General features: G+C 39.1%; 1 protein-coding gene and 1 long non-coding RNA gene across 2 annotated transcripts; one reads left to right on the forward strand and one right to left on the reverse strand.

The window, feature by feature from the left end:
• The first annotated feature begins 559 nt into the window (after positions 1-559).
• Positions 560-3,707, forward strand: LOC145701329 (uncharacterized). Its single transcript, XM_081778550.1, has 5 exons — positions 560-644; positions 1,165-1,326; positions 2,249-2,345; positions 2,971-3,126; positions 3,694-3,707. Exons 1-5 carry the CDS (start codon positions 636-638, stop codon positions 3,705-3,707), a joined length of 438 nt encoding a protein of 145 aa, XP_081634676.1. The 5' UTR covers positions 560-635.
• Positions 3,708-13,877: 10,170 nt separating this feature from the next.
• Positions 13,878-14,210, reverse strand: LOC145705327 (uncharacterized). The gene is made up of 2 exons (XR_014134579.1): positions 14,070-14,210; positions 13,878-14,028 (listed from the first exon to the last, which is right to left on the reverse strand). It is a non-coding gene; the product is annotated as an uncharacterized LOC145705327 (long non-coding RNA).
• Positions 14,211-19,426: the final 5,216 nt, after the last annotated feature.

Raw genomic sequence — 19,426 nt, forward strand, 5'->3', positions numbered from 1 at the left:
AAAATAAACCGCCTTGGATATTTAAATTTTTATTTTAGTTTTATAAAAGATAAAGATTGAGCCGACAATAATACGTGGAGTTTTTGAAAGAATTCTTAAAGAACTTTGCGAAAACTGAATTTTTCGGATTTTTGCCACGACTGTTGACTGTTTCGGCCGAAATAATCGGTTGGTACTTACGACCTTTTTACGACAATGCAGACTTTTTAACCATTATCTATCCATTCAAAATGAAAAAATTGCTCGACTCAAGGAAATAATGGATGTTTTCGAAAACCGGGTGGGATTCTCGACCACCACCCCCTGAGATCTACCCTTTGCCTGAAGCAGATGCACTTAATGCACCCGCTCATGCTTTTCTTGCGATTTCTCTCTCGATTTCTCCCAAAATTTTAATAAGAATCTACGTCAAAAATCACATCAGATCTATTTCGTTAAATTCTATGATCAAGTTTTACAATCAGCTTTAATGGTTTAAAATATCACTTCTTGCAAAATAAGATGAGTACTTTATTCTCGATCTTATGATCAAGCATATCTATGTTTAATTCCTCATAAGGCTGGATATTTAGAACACCAATTATTCACATTTTTGCTTGTCCTCACTGTCTTTTTCCCATCGTCATTCCGAATTTATGTCTCTGGTAAGAGAAATTCTAGAAGAGGGGATTCACATCTTCAATGACAAAAAATCGCACGGACAATTTTAAGCTCAATCAATTAAAAAGAGCTCGATATCCGAGAAAAAAACTGCCCCCTTTTGCTACAAGCATTAAGGCTTGGACCTTTTTCACATATTACAGATCAAAACACATAGAATACTACTTTACGGGGACCTTTACTGGCCGCGCTTATGCGCAGGTAAATTATTGACCTTATTTGCGACTGAGGCAAAATTCTGAAAATCTTTTCGATGTCAAATGTAGTCTAGAAGAAGATTGCAAAAGTAAAGAAAATAGTACGGTGGCGTGTGTAAATCATGCACCTTGGTCCAGAAATAAAGAAAGTAAACGAGGCTCTCGCGCACCGTTGACACAAGATCTAGGGTTGCGGGATATACACATGCATCTGTAAGACTTTGAGACCCTTTGAAACATGCGATTTTTTCCCCTTATATCTATCATAATTTTTGTTTCTTGGCTTCACAATTCAATTTATTTTAAGGCCATTTTGTTATTTGATATTCAAAGTCTGTTGTTGCTGCTCCAAAATCATAAGAGCGAAAGGATGTTGAAAATCTATGGTTTAATTCTTTGTCATTCTGTCGGATCAATCGTCTATTTGGTTTTATGCATTCTTATTGCTTCTGGCTCAATTTATATGAAGGTAATTTATCATAATAAGAAATTTGCATGTAAGTTTGATCAAACTTTCCAAAAAATTGATCTTACGCATTATATAAAACTCGAAATTAATATACTATAAAATATAGTCTATAATATATCAATCGGTTTCTAACAATTCGCCAGGAAAAGCGAGATCAGATTTTGCTTTGACTTTTAATTGCTTCAAAATTGGGAAATTTATTTATTAAAGATGTTGTATATTCCCCTTTCGATTTGCTTGATCCTTTTTTAAGGTAATCTGAATTTAAAGGACGTGTCGAGCAATTTGTTAAAAATTGGAAAACTCAATTTCCACCAAACAGATATTTTTAGCCAAATTTACCAACAATTTTAATTTTAGCAAAGTAATTCATCAAACTTTAACCCTTTTGGCATGTGTGGCGTTTTTAAGCGCCACGAGGACTTTGACGGGCAATTCCGGGGCGGACGGTGCCGGTACCAATCCACAATTTCTCTACGAATAACTTAGCGAAACGTTAAAATTTTTTACTTTTTGGAAAATTCGGACATTTTTCTTGCTAGTGATTATTTAAAAAAATTAATGTGCTACAAAAACTTGCTCTTAAATCAAAAAGGAAAAGTCTGAGTCGGCTAAAATAGGCGTAACTCACTAATAAGGAGATGAACTTCTTGAACTATCAAGAATAAGACCCATTATTCAACTCGTCTCGACGAGTTAAAGAAAACTTATTTTACAAAATTATAGCTATATACAAAGATTTCTCGATAAATATCCGTGAATTCAATCAGGGTTAAAAAGTGGTCTGCGGTTTAATAAACTCAAGGATCAAATAAGTGATGCCGAGAGCTTTGACGTCAATTTCGTGGCCTTAAAATTGTCTACAAAAACCTTTATATTCGGCTTTTCCGTTTTCTTTGTAGTTAACATTTGATGTTTTTAGGAACCTGGACGAACTTGGACATACAGTTTATTAGCTTTAAGTTTTTGCTGCTCACTTCTTTTCATCCTTCACGGAATAACGAAACTTTTAGCAACAGGTAGTTTTAATAATATGCCAACCTTGCTATCGTTAAGAGGGCTAATTCTTCGAGGTTATGATTCAAGCCATCAAAAATTTCTTAAATTTTGGCTAGGTTTTTGTATAAGTCTTCGGGAAACCTTACGTTTCATGTCTCATACGTAGTCATGGGTGAATACACATGAATGCGACGCGGTTTTTGTACCACCGGTTTCACAGGTGAAACCGGTTGATTGATTACTTTCTACACTGCGCCATCTATCAATTATCACCCTATTAAACTCGAACTGTTCTCAACCAAACACGCACAGTGAGATGCACACGCTAGAGTGCAACTCACGCACAATAAACGGTCACTTAGCCTTGGACATGTAGTTTTTGTACGCAGGCAGCGTTGGCCAGTCCCAGAACCTTTAATTTGGGTATTAGACTTTTTACAAAGTATTTCAGACTCGTAACCCGAGAAGCGCCGTCAATAAGACATTCGATGCAATTGATTGGCTAACAGCTAATTTCGATTTTATATCCATATATGGAAAGTTTTGATTTCCCGAGGAAAAGGTTGAAATACTCTGTTTGTGGGGCCGATGGCATACGTGTTTGGGTTTCTCGAAAGATAACTCCCTTTTTACTAATTTTATTAGTGAACGAAATAGAGGAACAACAAGAAGATATAATTCGGAGAGAAAAACAAAGGAAAGATGACCTGTACATTTATCGACTTAAAAACGAAATCGAGCGTGCAAAGATAAAAAAGCAAAGAATTTTACTTTGGAAAACGAAGATGATTTACGCTCTAGGTTTGCATACGAGATACAAACGACATAAAAATTTATGGTTCGACGGGAATATTCTCCATTTCCGAGCTGGCTCTGGCGCTACTTCACGCGCGCCTAGTATAATTTTTAGTTGAGATTTTCGAGAACTCTTTTTGAAAACAATATCTACAAACACTCATCTTTCTGCTCCAGCTTTCAGTTTATCTCTACCCTAAATACTTTAGTTGTTATTACGAAAAAGAGAAATTCAACTTCAAAAGGATTGAGCGCTCTCATTTTTAAAGATATGAAGCTTTAAATACATAAAACAGAAAGCCAAGACAATTCTCTACAAAAGTTAGCATATGGGTGGTCATGACAACAATAACCTGTCAGGATCAAGGGACTTTTTCCAGAGTCAGTCGGTTCCACAGCGGGCATTCGCGCTGCGCGAAGCATTTTTTGGCTTGTTTGCGCGTGTTTTCCGCAAAGCGAGCGCTTATTTCTCCGGATTAATGATTCTTTCTATACCCGTCAATGATTTTAATACTACCTCATAAGCCAGCTTTTGTAGACTTTTTGTAGGCTTTTTGCTGAATGTATTTTAAGCTTCATATCTTTGAAAATGAGGGCGCTAAATCCTTTTGCAATTGGACTTCTTTTTTTCGAAATGACAACTTAAGTATTTATGATAGAGATACAGTTTACTCGCACAATTTGGACCTTTTTTGTTTGGCAGATGAAAGCTGGAGCAGAAAGATGAGTGTTTGTAAATATTAATTTCAAAAAAAGTATTCAAAAATCTTAACCAAAAATTGAATGAGCCGCGCGTGACGTAGCGCTACAGCCAGCTCGGCAGGGACGCCAGCGCGGAAATAGCCTGGATGGCCTTGTTGACAATTTCACGTTCATCCGATATGACAGCCCTCGGGAGCGGTCGGTTCAGATAGCAAAGCTTTTCGGTATTCCAATAACGAAATTTTGTTTTCCAAATCCTATTTTTTTTATCAATTTTATATCATAAAATCTCTTTCAGTATCTAATAAATTTTTCGGCAGCTTTGTATTCGAATACCAAAATTGATTATAATATCTCGAAGCAAATCTAGATAACGTTTACAATTCTCCATTGAAGCAGAAAAAGAATTCGAAAGACAGACAGTTGCGGAATCCTTGTATCAAGCAAGTTCGAATTCGAATACTCAGGAAACAACGGCAAAAATATAAATCGGCAGATGAATCGAGCAAATGAAATCAAGACTATTGTCGATCAGATGATATTCGAAGAAAAACAGACGAGCTAATCCCGAATACGGATTGGCTGTTACTTTGTGTACCGAATCGGTTTGGGGTTGGGAAAGAGAGGGTAAGTATATTTATTGACATTCACTAAAAAGAAGAAATTAACGGGGTAGCGGCGCGAATCCACAAGAAATTGCGACAAACATTTCAAACAAATAGAGCCTTAAGAGAAATAACTTCAATTTTTTGAGAAAATTTATCTCTTAAGGACCTCCTCCCATGGTCTGGTTTTTCGAGAATTTCAAAGCTCTCTAGCGGCTCAGCTAGATGCAACAAATAAATTCCTGAATAAGATCTGACTAGGCTCCTACGGAAAGAATCTGCGTACAGAATGAGCGTAAAGAATGAGCGTAAAGAATGAAAGTGTAATGATGACGGACATCGATTTTATAGCGATTTAAAAATCCGCAAAACCAGCCCGTCAGGGGTCTTTAAGGGTATAGTTAGGGTCCACACGCAAAGAGGCCAGTTTTCGGCTTTAGAGCCGAATATCTAGAAATTTATAATAACGCGTTCCAGTTTTTATTTGCTCATCGTAATAAGCGCATAAAAATCTACCTTCAGAAAAATTTTTGGTAGCCTAGGGGCATGCGGTCAAATTTCATTACCATATATGGAAATTCGTTTTTCGCGTTTTTCTCTTGATTTTACAATTACGCGTTCCAGTTTTTTTTATCTTTTCTTGGATAGAATTTCAAGGGCTTCATTTTTCATATTGGTGGTTTTTTCAAAGAATTATGCGGTCACCGAATTTTTCTTTGCGTGTGGGCTCAAGGTATAGTACTCAATTTAAGTCAACTTTCAAATTTCGGTCTCAAGCTTCTTTTTGAATGAATTTTGACTCAAATCAAGCACTACAGTTTTTATGGAATTTTCGGATAACAAATTTTTGGACATTTTCGGATTTTTATGGGTTGGATGCGCGTCGTTTTCTACGGTTTTAAGACAAAGTATGGATTTACTTTTCGGCACACGCAGCCTAGATAGAAATCATTTCGAAGGGTTAAATCTGATTAACTTTACGGCACACTGCCGAAAAGTATTACCATTTTCAAGCCCATTTTTGGAAAGCTTTTCGGCAATGTGCCGAAAAGGAAATTATTATTTTTTGTTGTTAAGGGACCCGGGCGAGTAACGCGAAGGCCAACTTCACGCGCTCGCCATTGATCTTTCAGAAAAGCTTTTTGAAATTTCTTTTTGCTAAACATATTTTCATTCACTCAGCTTTCATCTACAACTTTCAGATTTTTATATCATACTTAATTCTTGAGCTAGAGTGAAAAAGAGAACTTCAACTTCAAAAGGCATCAACTCCTGCAAACTTCATTTGATCGACATGAAACCAGCACCATTGAAAAGCCCATTAAATTCTGAACAGATCATACTTAATGCGCTAAGCTGAAACTGTACTTATTAGCGATTAAGACCAGATAAACAAGAAAACTTAGTGCGCGCGCAGCGGAATCATGTCCCGGGAGCCCAAAATAGCCCGATCGGAGTGTCCTGCCTTGCTGAGAGCGCTCAGTCCGTTCGTTTATCAGCGCGTTCAGGGCAATTAGTAGAGTTCCAGCTTAGCGCATTAAGTATGATCTGTTCAGAATTTAATGGGCTTTTCAATGGTGCTGGTTTCATGTCGATCAAATGAAGTTTGCAGAAGTTGATGCCTTTTGAAGTTGAACTTCTCTTTTTCACTCTAGCTCAAGAATTAAGTATGATATAAAAAATCTGAAAATTGGAGATGAAAGCTGAGTGAATGAAGATATATTTAGCAAAAAGAAATTTCAAAAAGCTTTTCTGAAAGATCAATGGCGAGCGCGTGAAGTTGGCCTTCGCGTAACTCGCCCGGGTCCCTTAAGGGAAAAGCTTTTCCGGCATATTTGCCGGAAACAATTACTTTATTTCATCTGTTTTTCGAGAAAGCTTTTCGGCACCTAATGAAGGAGAAAATGACGAAAGAACTCAAAAATCTAGAAGGAAGTAGAAATTATTTCCTTCCAGGCTCTCAAAAATGCCTCTCAAAAATTTCTAGGTTTCATTATTTTTATTTCTTCGTAAAGATTCTTTCGCTTAGACTATTAATTATATTGCTAAAAATAATAATAAACGTTTTTAGTTTTTGTTAAATAAAGGTTAGTGTTAGGGGCCCCTGCAAAAATGACGAAACAGTTGAACCCGAATAACACTTTAAAATTATTTCTTCAATATATTTGTTATCTTCACAATTTGAAAAGCTGGAAAATTCATATGATCCGTTTGGTTTAAACGAAATTGGTAGCGCAAAGTCGTCATTTAAATGAAAAAGTCTGCCGAAAAGCTTTTCACGAATTACGCTCTTCTTTTCGGCAAACTGCCGAAAACCTTTCCTTAAATATTGCTTTTCATTTCGGCATTTAGCCGAAACGCTTTCCAAAATAATAATTTACTTTGCGGCACTTTGCCGAAAAGCTTTTCCAGAAAAGAACTTGAAAACGGAATTACTTTTCGGCAAGGTGCGTCGATTTCTACGGTCAAAAATGATTCATAGAAACCGTGGAAATAAACCCACGGTCTTGGGTGGGAATCAACCTACAATGTTACCAAGGTACTGAAAAAATTGGCAAAATCTGGCAATTTCGGTCAATTCGGTCGTGACAATTGTCGGTTTATGCTTACAATCTCTACTATTTTTTCAATAGACAAAATGGTGGGCATAGTCAATGATCCCTAGGTTAAATCCACAGATTATTTCGAGAATGAGAAAATTATTTAAATTGGGGGTATTGTATTGTAAAGATATAAAAAGCTTATTTTTGCCCAAAAGGTAGAAACAGCTGGGGTCGGCATCGGTGCGTCGGATTGTTGTGTCCCGCCCCGCCCCGTTGAATTTTCGGGGTTCTCGAGCCCCGCCCCGCCCAGTGTGCCCCGTTTGCCCCGTGTGCCCCGAGTGCCCCGTTTTGATTTCATTTTTCATGTTATTTCAAAATTTGATAATAAGAAAAAGTAATTGAATTTCTATTTTTCTTCGGAATTCCCATATGAGATATTAGTTTCAATCGAAGTCAGTAGCAAATTCATTTGCTTCGACAAAAATCGAGAGCAGTGCAGTTTCTCCTACTCTCTTATATTTACAGCTTTATTTTTCTTGTTTACTTACTAACAGTGGTGTTTGCGGGCTCATCCGTATCAGAAACCGTCTAGACTCTCTAGAGTCTAGAGGGGATGCAATGGAAGACGCTCCAAAAGGAGGAACCCGCGAACGCCACTGTATGATTGATAGAAAAACATTCAAAAACCCTTATTTCAAAATTAAAATCTAACAGTATATGCATGAAGTAAGACTTAATTTTTTTAATTTTTTGTAAGCAAAAAGTGACAACAGACCCATTCCGACGGTCCCTACCGACCGAAATAAGCACAGTTTTTGCCAATTTATCTAACCTACTAACCCGACCTTGGATATTGGTGGTTGATTCCCACCCTAGATAGTGTGTCGATTTCTACGGTCCAAGTGAATCATTTTTGACCGTAGAAATCAACGCACCGTAGCAATCGACGTAAACCTCCAAAACGTAGAAAACGACGAGCACCCGGTTTTCTTGGGACAAATTCAAAGAGAGAGATTCTGGACATATTTTCTCAGCAGATATCTTCGACACCTGAATTTATGGTCAAACTTGAGTTTTTGAAGCCAATTATAGATTGGATTATCATTCTTGAATGACCAAAGTTCGAGTCGTTCCGATATTTAACAATGCAAAATATGTCAGAACTATATTACAATAGAGATTAAAACTGGTCACTCAGAAATGATAATCGCGGTATAACAAGACTGACGGCTAAAACGTTATTAAGGCTAGGGTGGTCGATTTTGGCCAAGTCTCAGGTTTTTTGACCCGCATTTTTGGATTCCTCAAAAATTTGGAGCAAAAACTCCTAATGCACTTTTTGGCTATCTCTACTCGATCTCCCGGAAATAACGACTAAAGCTGCAGAAAATTAGTGTATTTTGAAAGTGAACCAAATAATTTGAAATTTCAATCCTTTACAATAGTGGCATATGATACATTTTTGGTAAGCTAACTCTGCCAACTTTGAAGGCAGCGGAAGTGGCTTTTTTGGGATGACGGAAAAGCTTCTGTAATTCAGAAGATCTAGGATAGATCTCTATTTAAAGCTATTATGGGGTACTCTGGCATTCACAAGTCCAGAGTTTATGAGCCCTGCTTTGGGCCAAATCGACCACCCTACTAGGTTTACTTTTAAAATAATTGGAAAAATCGGAAAATTTAGTCGCAAATATTTGTCGATTAGCGTTGCGTTACGGAATCGACATCTCCAACAATATTTTTTAATTGTTTACCAATTGGTGATCATTAACAAAGTCTTTCTCATCTCCATCATAATTTTTTAGCTGAATATTATGGTATCGATACAGAAAAATTTCTGCGGAGCTAGGAAGATAATTCAGACGATATTTAAGAATCCGAAGCCCGATTAAATTAATCATTTTCAAAAATCTCTAGTTAAACAGTTATTCTTTCAGTCATTCTCTAGACCGAATTTATTTCGCTTAAAATCTCTCATTTTTCAATTCAGTGCACTACTCTGATGATTTCAAAAATATTTCGCGGGACCGGAAATCGACGAAAAACTTCTTGTCTAGTTTTGTAGAGCTCGTCGAGACGAGTCGAATGATATATCAAACTCCTGATAGTTTTAAGATTTTTCGTCAAAAAATAATAATAAGGTGTCTTATCAAAAATTTTCTGACCGGCGCCGTTTTTGTTCTAGAAAAGCTGAGGTGATGCTTGACCCCGGAAAATGATCCTCATGATCTGTTCTATTACAGCAAAAATTTCAGCTCGTCCTTACATATCCTGCTGTGCTTATCAGCGAAAAATCAAAAAATTAGTGCATTTTGTTGTCGCTGCACGTTCCTAATTTCTGGCCCATTTTCAGTCTCATTTCCTTTGAAAATGAAATTTTGCTGTTATAGAACAGATCATGAGGATTATTTTCCGGGGTTAAGCATGATCTCAGCTTTCCTAGAACAAAAACGGCGCTAGTCAGAAAATTTTTGATAAGACACCTTCTTATCATTTTTTTGACGGAAAATCTTAAAACTATCAGGAGTCTGATATATCATTCGACTCGTCTCGACGAGCTCTACAAAACTAGACAAGAAGTTTTTCGACGATTTCCGGGCCCGCGAAATATTTTTTGAAATCATCTCTCTCTCAAAGTCTAGCCCTCAAAGGTTAAATTTTTACTTCTTTTCGTATTACTTTCATTTTATTCTAGTACTGAAGATGGATCTCAGCATCCGAAAGCTTTACTGAAATAAACAAAACCATACCAATTTCACCGATGCCAAACAACAAGAAATAAAATATGAGTGTAGTTTGAAAACTTTCCTAGTTGTTTGAGCGAATTTATTTCCATATTCGCGTCTTGTTCTTGCTAAGATGCGAGAAGCCCGATTCCTTTTAGCATTTAAAGGGTAATGGTATACACCGGCGCGGCGCTGCTCACTCGATCCGCGCTCCGCCAGAACCTATTTCTCACGGCGGCATAAAATCTGAACGGGTAAAGATTTTTACAAAATTCAAATAGATTTGTAATCCACAAACTCTTTTCTTGTAAAAAACCAAAAATGATAGCAATTGTCAACGAGGAACATTTCAGATTTCTGTTTAAGGACCCCCATCATTTATTTTAAGGGTAATGGTATACATCGGCGCGGCGCTGCTCGCTCGATCCGCGCTCCGCCAGAACCTATTTCTCTCGAAGCCGTAAAATCTGAACGGACAAAGATTTTTCAAAATTCAAAAATATTCTGAATTATCAAAGCCCCTTCTATTGACACAGCAAAAATGGTAATGATTGTCAAAGAGGAACTATCTGAAAATTGCCAGTTTCCTTCAAATGACATTTTCTTCGATATTTCTCATCCAAAATTTTTGAAAATTAGACTATCTTGTAGAGAATCGTCAGCTCTACAAATCCTGTTTCTCAGATTTCTGTTTTAAGCCCTTCGGATTTTAATATGCGACCTTGAAGTCAGCAGCAGAGGTCGTGGCGTGAGAAATAGAGAGCGGATAGGCGCGAGAAGAAGTAGCGCTCTTTACAAATTGCGATGTGAAATTAATGAAAACTTAAAACGAAAATCCGAAAAACAGGATTTGTAGAGCTGACGATTCTCTACAAGCCAGTGTAATTTTCAAAAATTTTGGATGAGAAATATCGAAGAAAATGTCATTTGAAGGAAACTGGCAATTTTCAGATAGTTCCTCTTTGACAATCATTACCATTTTTGCTGTGTCAATAGAAGGGGCTTTGATAATTCAGAATATTTTTGAATTTTGAAAAAATCTTTGTCCGTTCAGATTTTACGGCTTCGAGAGAAATAGGTTCTGGCGGAGCGCGGATCGAGCGAGCAGCGCCGCGCCGATGTATACCATTACCCTTAAATCCAAATTTAAAAGAACTGTGCTCTTTTTCGCGGCTTTCCGCTTCCTATTTCTCACGCCATGAGTTCACAGCGCTGACTTCAAACTCGCTAAAAAATTTAGTAAGAGCTTAAAACAGAAGTCTGAAAAACAGGATTTGTAGAACAGACGATTCTCTATTAGACAGACGAATTTTTATAAAATTTTAACAAGAAATATAGTAGGAAATGTCATTTGAAGGAAACACGCGATTTTAAGAATGTTCCTCGTTGACAATTGCTGTCATTTTTTGTTTGTTGCAAGAAGAGAGTTTCCCGCGCCGATGTATACGGTATACAGTACCATTACCCTTAAGATTGTTCTCTGAAAAATGTTATTTTTAATAACTCATGTTATTAAGAGTTATTATTTGCAAATTTTCTATACAAACACAGTGAGAACCCTGTCTCAGAATCTGTAAAAATTTTGGAACCTGGCGGACATTTGAACGTTCTGAAATCTCCTGATGATCGAGCTCAGGTGACGGCGCGGTAGTGCATTACGGGCGGACCGCAGCTCGGAAATTAGTTTCTCTTACTAAACAACCCGGAAAATTTCTTCGAAAACTCTAATTTTTATATATATCCTCGAAAAGGCCTTTAGTTAGACTCTGTGAAAATTTGAAGACCAGGCAATTAGTAGAACCCTCCAAAATCAGCGAATAAGTGAGTGAAAGTGACAAAGCGCTATTGCACTACGCGCTCCGCGGGACGCCCGAAATGCCCCATAATCTCGGCGGGTGCACACTCTGACCTACTGTAGCGGATCATTCATAAATAAAACCGGGTAATCTTAGCAAAACAGTTAAAATGTCAAGAGCACTGTTTCACCTTTCAAAGTGCTGTCAGCGGTGATTCAGAGAGTGATTCAAGTTTTCATCGAAAGGGCTAGCAAACCATCTTTCTCCCAATCTATCAAATCATAGTTCTGCTATTCAAATATATCAATTTCTTTCATTTTTTTATTTGTCGTTATAATCTGACAAAGGATCTTGTGTTTGAATAGATTGATGTCGGTATCCACTTTTGTGTTTTCCATGCATCATGATTTTCGTTTTTATCCCAATCAGTCCTTCGAAAATATCGCTAAATGGGGATTCAAAATTTTAATAGAAGAATAATTTTATCGATTAATTTTGACACCCCTTGCTGAAAATCATCGCCGAGCTTAAAATAATCGAATGAATGGACAGTCCAAGAATTAGGCCCAATGCTCCACCACAGTCAGACAAGAACTCGTAAAAAGTGTACATTGGCTTTTCGTAAGTGAATATCTCGCTGATGTCTGCTTGATTGATGATGACTCCGACAGCGGCGACGTTCGGGAAGGGAACGGAGATCTTTCGAAGCTTTCCGTACATGATCGAGTCTTGCTTGTAAACTCTAGAATCGCAGGCGATTTCGCACTTGTTTGGAGCACCCTTGAAGCGCTGGATCAGTGGTGCTTTTCTAGAGGTCAATTTTCCGGCGCAGAAAATCTGCAGAGAAAGAAATCTTTGACCTCCACCTACGCATTGTGAGTGTTCATGAAAAGAACAATTTCTTGAATAATCTTGCGGGAAATAATGCGGTAAACAATTGCATGTCGAGTTGATATCTATGGAAGAATATGGAATTGTATGGACTTGTATTTAGGCTTTTAATTTTCTGAAATTCTTTCTTGAACAAGATTATCCATCGCGCAAGCTCCTTGGGTATAGATATTTTTGAAATACTTTTGCTGAGTGAGATTTCTTTCCGAATGGCATTCTCTTTACAAAGAATTATATACAGCTGTTAAATAAAGTAACCTGTAAGGAGAGCCAATGTACTTCGTCCTCAACTGCTGAATGGAAATGATTGGAGTCAACCCTTCGTAGAGAAACAAAGCTTGCTTCGGGTCCGGTACAGGATCCATCACGTGATTGTAGTACAAGATCATTCCGTCGAGAGCATCTTCCCAGCCAGCAGTCCAGTCCGACCGGTTGTACCCTGAGTGGCTGATGATGAGGATGATACCGTGCCCGTTTCCTACCGATAAGAAGAGACAAACTTCGATGATAGCCATAAGAGCTCTTCGCATCGTATTCATTACGATGATGCTCAACCGTATTGGGATTGAACTCGACACAGTTTCCGTGCATGCCAACTATTGGCCTCCAAAATGTATCGCCACCAGTGTTCCGGCAGCTTTTGCCATTATATCTGCAGCTGAAGACGTAATAGTCCGGTCGTGTTTGCGAGTAGAAATCATCGGCAACGGTGAAATTTGGATGGCTGAGAGTTTTGTTGACTTGCGTCAAAGCGATACTAGAATTCATTTATGGCCGAAAATAAGGGTCTCATCACGATAAATTCTCGACTTACTGGGAGCCATAATAAGCAGCCATCATTGGCTGGGTGAGATTAAACTTCGCGAGTTTCTTATTGCTGTGGAAGCTATTCATACTTTTAAAAGTTCAAACGGTCTAATTATAAAGTGCAATAGCCTTTGAAAGATATATTCAGTTTGAACCTAGCAAAGCGTGATCTTAGGAAACATGGTAGAATGGGAATGATGGACGCTCTGCATAATGGATTTGCGGTCAAAGTAAAAGTGGATGTTATTCCAGATCGCCCAAATCGTGTAGATCCAGCCGAAGAGATGGAAAAAGCTCTGCAAATACAAGATCAAATCCTCCTCTAGAATTAACCATCTTACCCACAAAAAGCCCAAACAAGTTCCATGGCCTCTCTTTTTACTCCCGCCGCAGCACAAACTCGCCAAAAACCCCATTTCAATCTCTTTCAAAAGAAAACTTTCATTTCTGTCGTTCTTTATTTGCGCGAAGTTCCATAAAGATTATTAAAAAAGGAAACGATAAATAACTCCGCCGCCATAAAATATAATAAATAATGCGCTGGAAAATATTTTTTTGAGTTCAAAAATTAAACATTGAATTTTCGAAAATCGATGCAATAATGGAGGTCTAAGATCTTTAACCATATTTTTTAAAAACAAAAGAATCGAATAATTTGCTTTTAAAATCTATTCTTTATTTTATTGCACAGTCAAAAAAGTAATTTTACAGTCTCACAACTTGCATTTCACATGTTTTTAACCAGATTGAAAAAGCTAGGCTTCGGCGACTTTTGCACTTTTTCGGGATTTAGAGTGAGCCTCGCTAGTGGGTTTTTTCCGTTCTTCATGAAGAAATCCTGAATATACTACCTTAAATACCAATTATGAGGCTTCCTACCTCGATTCCAGAATAAGTCTTGAACAAAGTCTCGGGCGAAGCGGTTCGGATATGTGCAGGGTTGATGATGTTCCTGAAGCCGGATCGTTTGTTAAAGTAACTTGTAGTATCATGAAGCAAAGCATAGGGTGACATTCGTAGGGCTAATCAAAAAGATCAACAAATTATCAATCAAATCTCCTTTTTTCTTTTTTCATTTTGATCTTTAACACTTTCATAAAGGAATATTTCTATTTGTTATACTTCCAAAAACACTGCTCAAAAAGAGCGAGAAAAGAGAAAAAGTAAGTTTCATCTCGTGATTTTTCTCGTTTTTGGCCAAGCCTGCTCCTCCTTTAAATACTTGGCGGTTCACGCTTGATCCGCAGCGGTGTTATTATTTCCAGGGCGGAAAAACAACAGATATAATGTGAATAATGCACAGTTCTAATGCGCCTTGCTCCAATGCATATTGCTGACAGATAACCGCGACGAGATGCCAATTTTGTTCAGAAACAATTCGATTCAACACGAATAACTTTCAAGTCTGTGCGTCAGACACTAAGGACCTAAGACCAAGGTAAAAATTGAATTACCAATTTTCGTTTGCAAACCAATTTTCAAATTTCTTTCCGTGATTTCGACTTTTTATTATCAGTAAATACTGCTTATGGTCCCAGCTTCCACCATCAAACGGCCGTTATTGGCAATTCGATAGCTTGTACTGCTACATTTGCAAATACAGTTATTTTACAAGTTTTTTTTCAGTGAATCAGATATTTTCACATGTTCTTTCATCGTGAAGAAATTGTTCATCGGCAGTTCTTTTCAGTTGCACGAGGTAGACTTCGGGCTAAAAATGAATAAATATTTGGTTAAATTAATTGACTTATAAATTATATTGTTATAAGTTATAATTTAATTGTTATTTTATTAAAATTCAAATTATCTAAATTTTTTATTTTTCAAATCATTTTTCAAATTAGAAAAATATTTTTATATGAAAACAAAAAATAAAGAAAAAATTATTTATTAAAAATCGTGTCCGTTCAAAAAATGATTGTGCTTTCAAAAAAAGAAAGAGAATATCCAGTCCTGAATCGTGTCTTTCACAAATTGAGCAGCACTCATCCACGTGATTACAAGAATTTCCAGGGCAGCTCATACCAACCGGGCAAGCAAAAGAGCAGTCCGAGCTCTTCAAACAGACTTCTTCAATGCAATCCCATCCAGTTCCAAGAAATGAGCAGTCGAAAACACACTCCGAAAGAACTGTGCATTCAACCGCATCGTCTGTGTTCGAGCAGCCAACGATGCCACCAACGGGGCACATGAGGCCGGGAACGTCTTCGCATTTGAAACCGCTGCAGCCAGCGTCAACTGCTGGTAATACCGAAGAAAGATCAATTCCACAATCCTCAATATCAAAGCATTGTGCTTTCGGACAAGCAACCCCGCATGGGCAAGTGAAACAAGAATACGAATCCGCAGCGGAGTTGTAAGTTGCCGGAGTGTTTCCGGGACAAACGCAACTATAAGAAGGCATTCCAAGAAAACTTGGAGCTTTGTTGACGCATAGAGCAGTGCTATCGCATTTGTGGGTTTCTTCTGTACACTCATTGATGTCAATGCATGTGACGCCGTCGTATGCAAGTCGGTAGCGGACTCCATCATATGCTTCAGGACAACCGCAGCGAAAGTAGGGATATTTGTACTCGTTTTCGCAAATTGATCCGCAGTTGCCAATATCAGAGCAAGCGTCGTAGTCAGGGCAAACTTCCAAATCATATGTACTTGCATCGTTGTCGGGATCGACCGCATCGCTACCATCTTTGCACTTGCACTCCGAGTTTCCAGGTGTTGTCGCGACACAGTCATCGAGATTTTTACATGTGGTAATTACATCAGAAATATACACGCACATGACTGTATCCCAATTACTATACGACGCAGCATCATTTTGAAGGTCCATCAAAGCCCAGTCTCCAGTAGCTGGGTCGATGTAAAAGGCATTTCCATTCGAGAGCTCCTGGAACGCGGCTTGAGCAGCGGTGTTCGATTTTGAGCCCCAGAAATTAACGAATCCGTTGTTTGCATTTCCCGGTTTCAACGGCTTGAGAAGACCTGGAGGGAAGAAGATGCCATTTGTCGTCGTTTTGTAAATGGTTTCGAGTCCAACGATTGCGTAGATTCCAGAAACTGAGCCGGTGTCGATTACTTCGTTAATTCGATCGGACCACCATTGATTTTGTGATTCTATCCACGGGTAGATGAGCTGCTTTCCGTCGATCGAGCAAGCGGCTTGAGCATCCGCAATGGAGAGAATTTGCCCACTGAGTTTTTTGATCGCTGCCCAATTAAACTGCTTGTATGGATGATCATCTGTGGCGAAATCATATGGTCCTGGAAGAATTATTTCTCCGGATAAAACTCGCTCGTATCCAAAATTTGACAAACTCGTGGGTTTCGCATCGAGAGCACAAATTTCCTTGTCGATCCCGGGTAAGATCTCGCTTCCGACTTTGTAATTTCCGGCGAGGAAGGGGATCATTGCGCATTCTTTCCAGTGAAGAGAGATTTCCGAAATTTTTATCGCCGTGTTTCCGAAGACCAGTTTGATTTGATTTGTCACTATTGCTGAGTCTTTTGGTCTGAACTCAAACGTGAAGAAGTCATCTGTCGGAAGAAGCTCTGAAATCAGTACATCTTCGTATACATTCGTCCACGAGTCGATACTGTTATAATACGCTTTGACTGAGTTGTGAGAAAAGCCCTTGAAGTCGACATGCTGATTCATCGGGTGTTCAGAGTCGAAATTCGGAAGATAGACAATCTCGTAATTGAATTTGATGACAATTTTTTCGAAAATGACTCTTCCGAAATCTTCAACCCAGTTTCCATCCTCCACAGTTCCGTCGATGAATCGAAACGTAAGCTCGTATGGTCGGTAGTCTTCTGCACAAGGCTCTTCAAAAGAAAACCAAGTTGAGTCGTCCCCGTCAAACATGTTTTCAACATCAGAAACATCGTAATCTCCAGTTACTTGAAGCTCGACATCGATGTTTGTTGACGGATTCATCAGAAGATCTTGAGACGCGTTGTATCTGAACCAGTCGCTGGCAAGGACAGGAGGAGTGTAAGTTCCAGCAGGATCGACGTGTGGTCCGTTTCCGGTCCAAATTATGTCTTTGTAGAGATTTACTCGTTCGTATTCGCAGATGTCATCAGGTTCATCAATTTCTCCGATGAATCGAATCGTCGTGCACTGAGTCTCTGAATATTGACCAGGAAAGACCGATTCGCATTGACCGCACAAGGAATGTTCTGATGTCAATTGTTCTTGAGTTGGAGTCCATTCGCAGATAAAGACGCCATTATCTTCGTCAGTGCAGGTCATTCCACTTGGAATCGGTGAAAAAGTTGCGCCACTTAGACGAGCATATTGCCGACCGTCGTAAGTGGTGACGCCTCGCCAAGGTATTTTAACTGGCGGCACTTTGACTGCATCTTGATCAGTGTTCAACTCGACTTCTACGATGCTGCCGCTCTCTGGCGACGGAAATATCCATTCAGCACCACCAAGGCATTTCGCACCTAACGCTGAGCAACCTTCATTCGGTTTGACCATGTAGTAAAATGTTCCAGAAACCGCGCTTCCGTAGGGAATAATTTCACAGACTTTCGAATCAAAATCGTAGAGCACATGACCTTCTGTCTTCGAATTACTCACAGAAGCGCAAGGATTCAGTGGAAACTTTCCCTTTGTTTTCAAGATATTTCCGTTCGATGATACAATTTCACCTTTCGAAGTCCCTCTGTTATTCAGAAGTACTTTCTTGCCAGTCCCGTCATATGCATCAAGAAATTCTTTATCTTCTTTTGAGGTTACTTCAAAGAGAGTTTTTCCCGCTTCAATCGATGTTTTGATGAGATCAATTGAGCTTGTAGAGGCCAGCGCGGCGTCACAATCAGCGACAGTGGATGCTGAGCCAGGAAGACATTTTAAATCACCAGTGAATGTTGGTTTTGAGCAGATGAATTTTTTCATTACTGATGAGCAGTCATTGTCGTAGTTACAACTATCGGCCTGTCCTGAAGGTGGACTATTTTCGTAGGAAATTGAAACGCATCGTTGATTATTTATATCTGTGGTTGGAACAGTCGCTGGACCATTTACGGACGAATCACAGTGACCATCTAAGACAGCAAAATCAGTGATTGGGTCTGTTGCATAGGGGTCAAAAAATGTTGGTGATGTTCCGTCTCCATACACCTTTTGACGCACCCAAAGATCTTCTCCAAAGCTTTCGAAAATCATCAACTCATCGAGTGTACTTGGGCCGGCGAGCTCCATATCAGCATTTTGACAATCAGCCGCTGCGACATCATATGTGGCCGCGTACGTCGAAATGACACATGGCGAAGGAAGAAGACTGGGGCAGTCCAGCAGTGGATGATCACAGATGAACTTTTTGTTTAGCGACTCGTGCTGATCTGGTTTACAAACAAAATTAGTTCCATCTCCTTGAAAAGAGACGTAGACCTTTTCCGGATTGTCAGATTCAGCTGGAATACCATTACCAATGTCGATACAGTTTAAATCAGGCGAGACGTCTTCGGGGGACTCATAGCCTTGGATCGTTGTTGGGCCCTTGGCAATGGCGCTAATCCAAATTTCGTCGGTGAATTTTTTAGCGAAATCAATTTCTTCAGTTGTTCGTGGCAGGAAAAGTGAACCGCCGTTGTTTTTACAATGTAGATAGGCTTCATTAAGACCCATCGATGCTGTCGATGGAGCACAAAGCCCGTCAAAATTCGGCTCAGCGAGGAGTGAATCGTCTGGTGCGCCTTCTCCGATTTCCGCAACAAGCAGGACCGGCATTGAAGATTTGATTTGTGTCGGCACGCCTGGAGTCTGCCACCAGTTCATGAGTTGAGTATAATCAAGGCCTGCGGGGAAATCTTCAACTTGAATAGCAATTGGTTTTTGCTTTTTGCCTCTTGGTTTAGTCATATCATCCTCGACATCAAGATCCGGATCGTATTTCAAAACACACGGCCCTTTTGTATAATCAAAGGTAAACCTGTTGACTCTGTTGTCATCTGCTTCGAAAACAAACGCTTCACGAGCATAGCCACCGGCTTCTTCAAGTGTTGAAAACCGGCAACCAATTCCATCACCGTCACCATCGGTTGGTTGTAGATCGAAGTAGCTTGGCCCACAACCACCTTTTATGTTCCAGTTGCAGGGAGCGTTGAAAGTTGGCGGGTTGTTGTCGATCTCGATGATGTGCGCTGAGTATTGCCAGGCAAGATTGTCCCAAGCACCTTGGTTGCCAATTTGATCCATTTTGACGCTTGTATGACCATGTGTACAA

The sequence above is a fragment of the Oikopleura dioica genome, chromosome PAR, assembly GCF_907165135.1.
Source record: "Oikopleura dioica chromosome PAR, OKI2018_I68_1.0, whole genome shotgun sequence".
NCBI classification, from domain to species: domain Eukaryota; kingdom Metazoa; phylum Chordata; class Appendicularia; order Copelata; family Oikopleuridae; genus Oikopleura; species Oikopleura dioica.

Bases quoted from the DNA above. Each gene is read 5' to 3' on its own strand.
- LOC145701329 (XM_081778550.1), top strand. The intron at 1,327-2,248 runs GTAATTTATCAT...TGATGTTTTTAG, and splicing joins CTGGCTCAATTTATATGAAG to GAACCTGGACGAACTTGGAC. The intron at 2,346-2,970 runs GTAGTTTTAATA...TAATTTTATTAG, and splicing joins AACGAAACTTTTAGCAACAG to TGAACGAAATAGAGGAACAA.